At 33.2% G+C, this 2,092-nt stretch overlaps 1 protein-coding gene across 1 annotated transcript; it reads left to right on the plus strand.

Moving 5' to 3' along the window:
• Positions 1-764: 764 nt before the first annotated feature.
• Positions 765-2,070, plus strand: LOC119191153 (the record flags this gene model as incomplete). The annotated part of the gene is made up of 1 exon (XM_037445041.1): positions 765-2,070. A coding segment is annotated over exon 1 (1,306 nt), but the record flags the coding sequence as incomplete, so codon positions are not given.
• Between the last annotated feature and the right edge of the window lie 22 nt (positions 2,071-2,092).

The following is a 2,092-nucleotide window of genomic DNA, read 5'->3' on the forward strand; positions in this document are numbered from 1 at the left end:
TACAATTACAGTTACACCAGTATACGGCCAAAAAACTTCATATAGGAGACACTTGACTCATATGACTATAATAATGTACTAATTCAATTATTGTGTTAATTGTGTTATAATATATTCTTTTATCTGTTATATATTTTATTACTTGTTTTTAGCATGATTAATACAAAAATATGAATTCATGAGTTTTTTTAATTAAATTATTGTTTGTTTTAGAGTCTCCATTGCCACCTGATGCAAATTTTACAGAAGAGGAGCTATCAATATTAATTGATGATGTTGATTTGAACAATAGCAAAGATGTATTGCAAAATATTCCTTCTAACGCTTCCATGTTATTCCCGGATGATATTCCTTGCTCCTCGCCTTGGGTAGCGAATGGCGATAATAGAATTCAAACAGGAAATCGATCGCCATCAGTCATAGAAAATACTCCAGGCAATTCGCCCATCCAGAATAGCATTATTGAAAATTATTGTGATATTACTCCAGTACCTTCGTCATATAATTCATTTGCCTCATCACCTGTTATGTTTGAGTTAATTGACAGTCCTGCGGTTGCTACCCCTGTATCTGACATTAATGATATCACATACTCACCGTCCAATAACGACAAACATCGTAAGCGGATTTCTATAGCTAAAAAAGATAAAGGAAGGCTAAGAGAACGTTTTCATAAAAAATGGAAAGATCAGGAGAGGAAATATAATGTTAGTAGAGGTTTGGAATATGTCAGTAGAAACGGAAGAGTACATAGTAAGAGAATTATGAAAACTTCTTGCCCCGTAACATGTCGGAAAAAATGCAGTGAAAAATTAACAGAAGATATTCGGCAAAGAATTTTTGATATGTTTTGGAGTATTGGAGACCACTCAAGACAATGGGATTTTCTGGCAAGGTATGCTGTAAGAGCAGAAAAAAAAAGATTTACAGTGGAAAAAGAAAATTCAAAACGTCTTCACACTATATCTTATTTCCTTCCAAGGAGTCAAGGAGATAATATTGAGACTACAAAAATATCGGTGTGCAAAACTATGTTCTTGAGAACCCTTTCTATTAGTTTTAATTTTGTTTATACAGCTTTAGAAAAGTCCGATAAAGGAAATGGATTTATTGAAACGGACCAGCGTGGTAAACATATTAATCACCCAAAAATTATCAATGAAGATATCGTACGCAGTGTTATAGATCACGTTGAAGCATTTTCCCCTGTAGAATCACATTACACTCGCAAAAAATCAAGTAAAAAATATCTTGAGGGGTCTTTATCCTTCCCAAAAATGTTTAAGTTATATAACGAATGGTTTGATCCTAATAAATACTCTTCTAAAGCGACTACCGTGAGGCAATACCGAGATATCATTAATAAAAATATCAATATAGGTTTTCATAAACCCAAAAAAGATATTTGTGAACAATGCCACATTTATGAAAATAACAAGCAAGTTACACAGTCAGATAAAGAGAAGCATGAAGAGCATTTAAAAGAAAAAGAGAAAGCTAGAAAAATGAAAACAAAAGATAAGGAATTAGCGTTACAAAATAATGAAATCCTTACAGCAGCATTTGATCTCCAGAAGTGCCTTAATGTACCTCACGGGAACGTGAGTACTTTTTATTATAAACGGAAACTTTCTTTGTATAATTTCACGATATTCAATATGGGATCACACCAAGGTTATTGTTTTTCATGGCATCAACAGACAGCAAAGAGAGGTGCAAATGAAATTTCCAGCTGTGTTTTTAAGTTTATAGAGGATACAGTAGGTGAAGGTGTCAAAGATTACCGGTTCTGGTCAGACAACTGTGGAGGCCAAAATAGAAACAGAATTGTGTTCTTAATGTATATGTTAGCTAGTTTGAAGTTTAATATAGATATTAGCCATCGCTTTTTAATAGTTGGTCACACACAAAATGAAGGTGACAGTATGCACGCTTTAATTGAAAGACAGACAAAAGATAAATTGCTGTATACGCCTGATCAATGGTATACAGCTTTTAGATTTGCCAAATCCGATGATAAGCCATACAAAGTTATCGAAGTGTCTCAGGATTTAATAAAGGACTTTAAATGTAAGCTAAAACTTTTGAACAA

Source organism: Manduca sexta, unplaced genomic scaffold, assembly GCF_014839805.1.
Source record: "Manduca sexta isolate Smith_Timp_Sample1 unplaced genomic scaffold, JHU_Msex_v1.0 HiC_scaffold_112, whole genome shotgun sequence".
NCBI classification, from domain to species: domain Eukaryota; kingdom Metazoa; phylum Arthropoda; class Insecta; order Lepidoptera; family Sphingidae; genus Manduca; species Manduca sexta.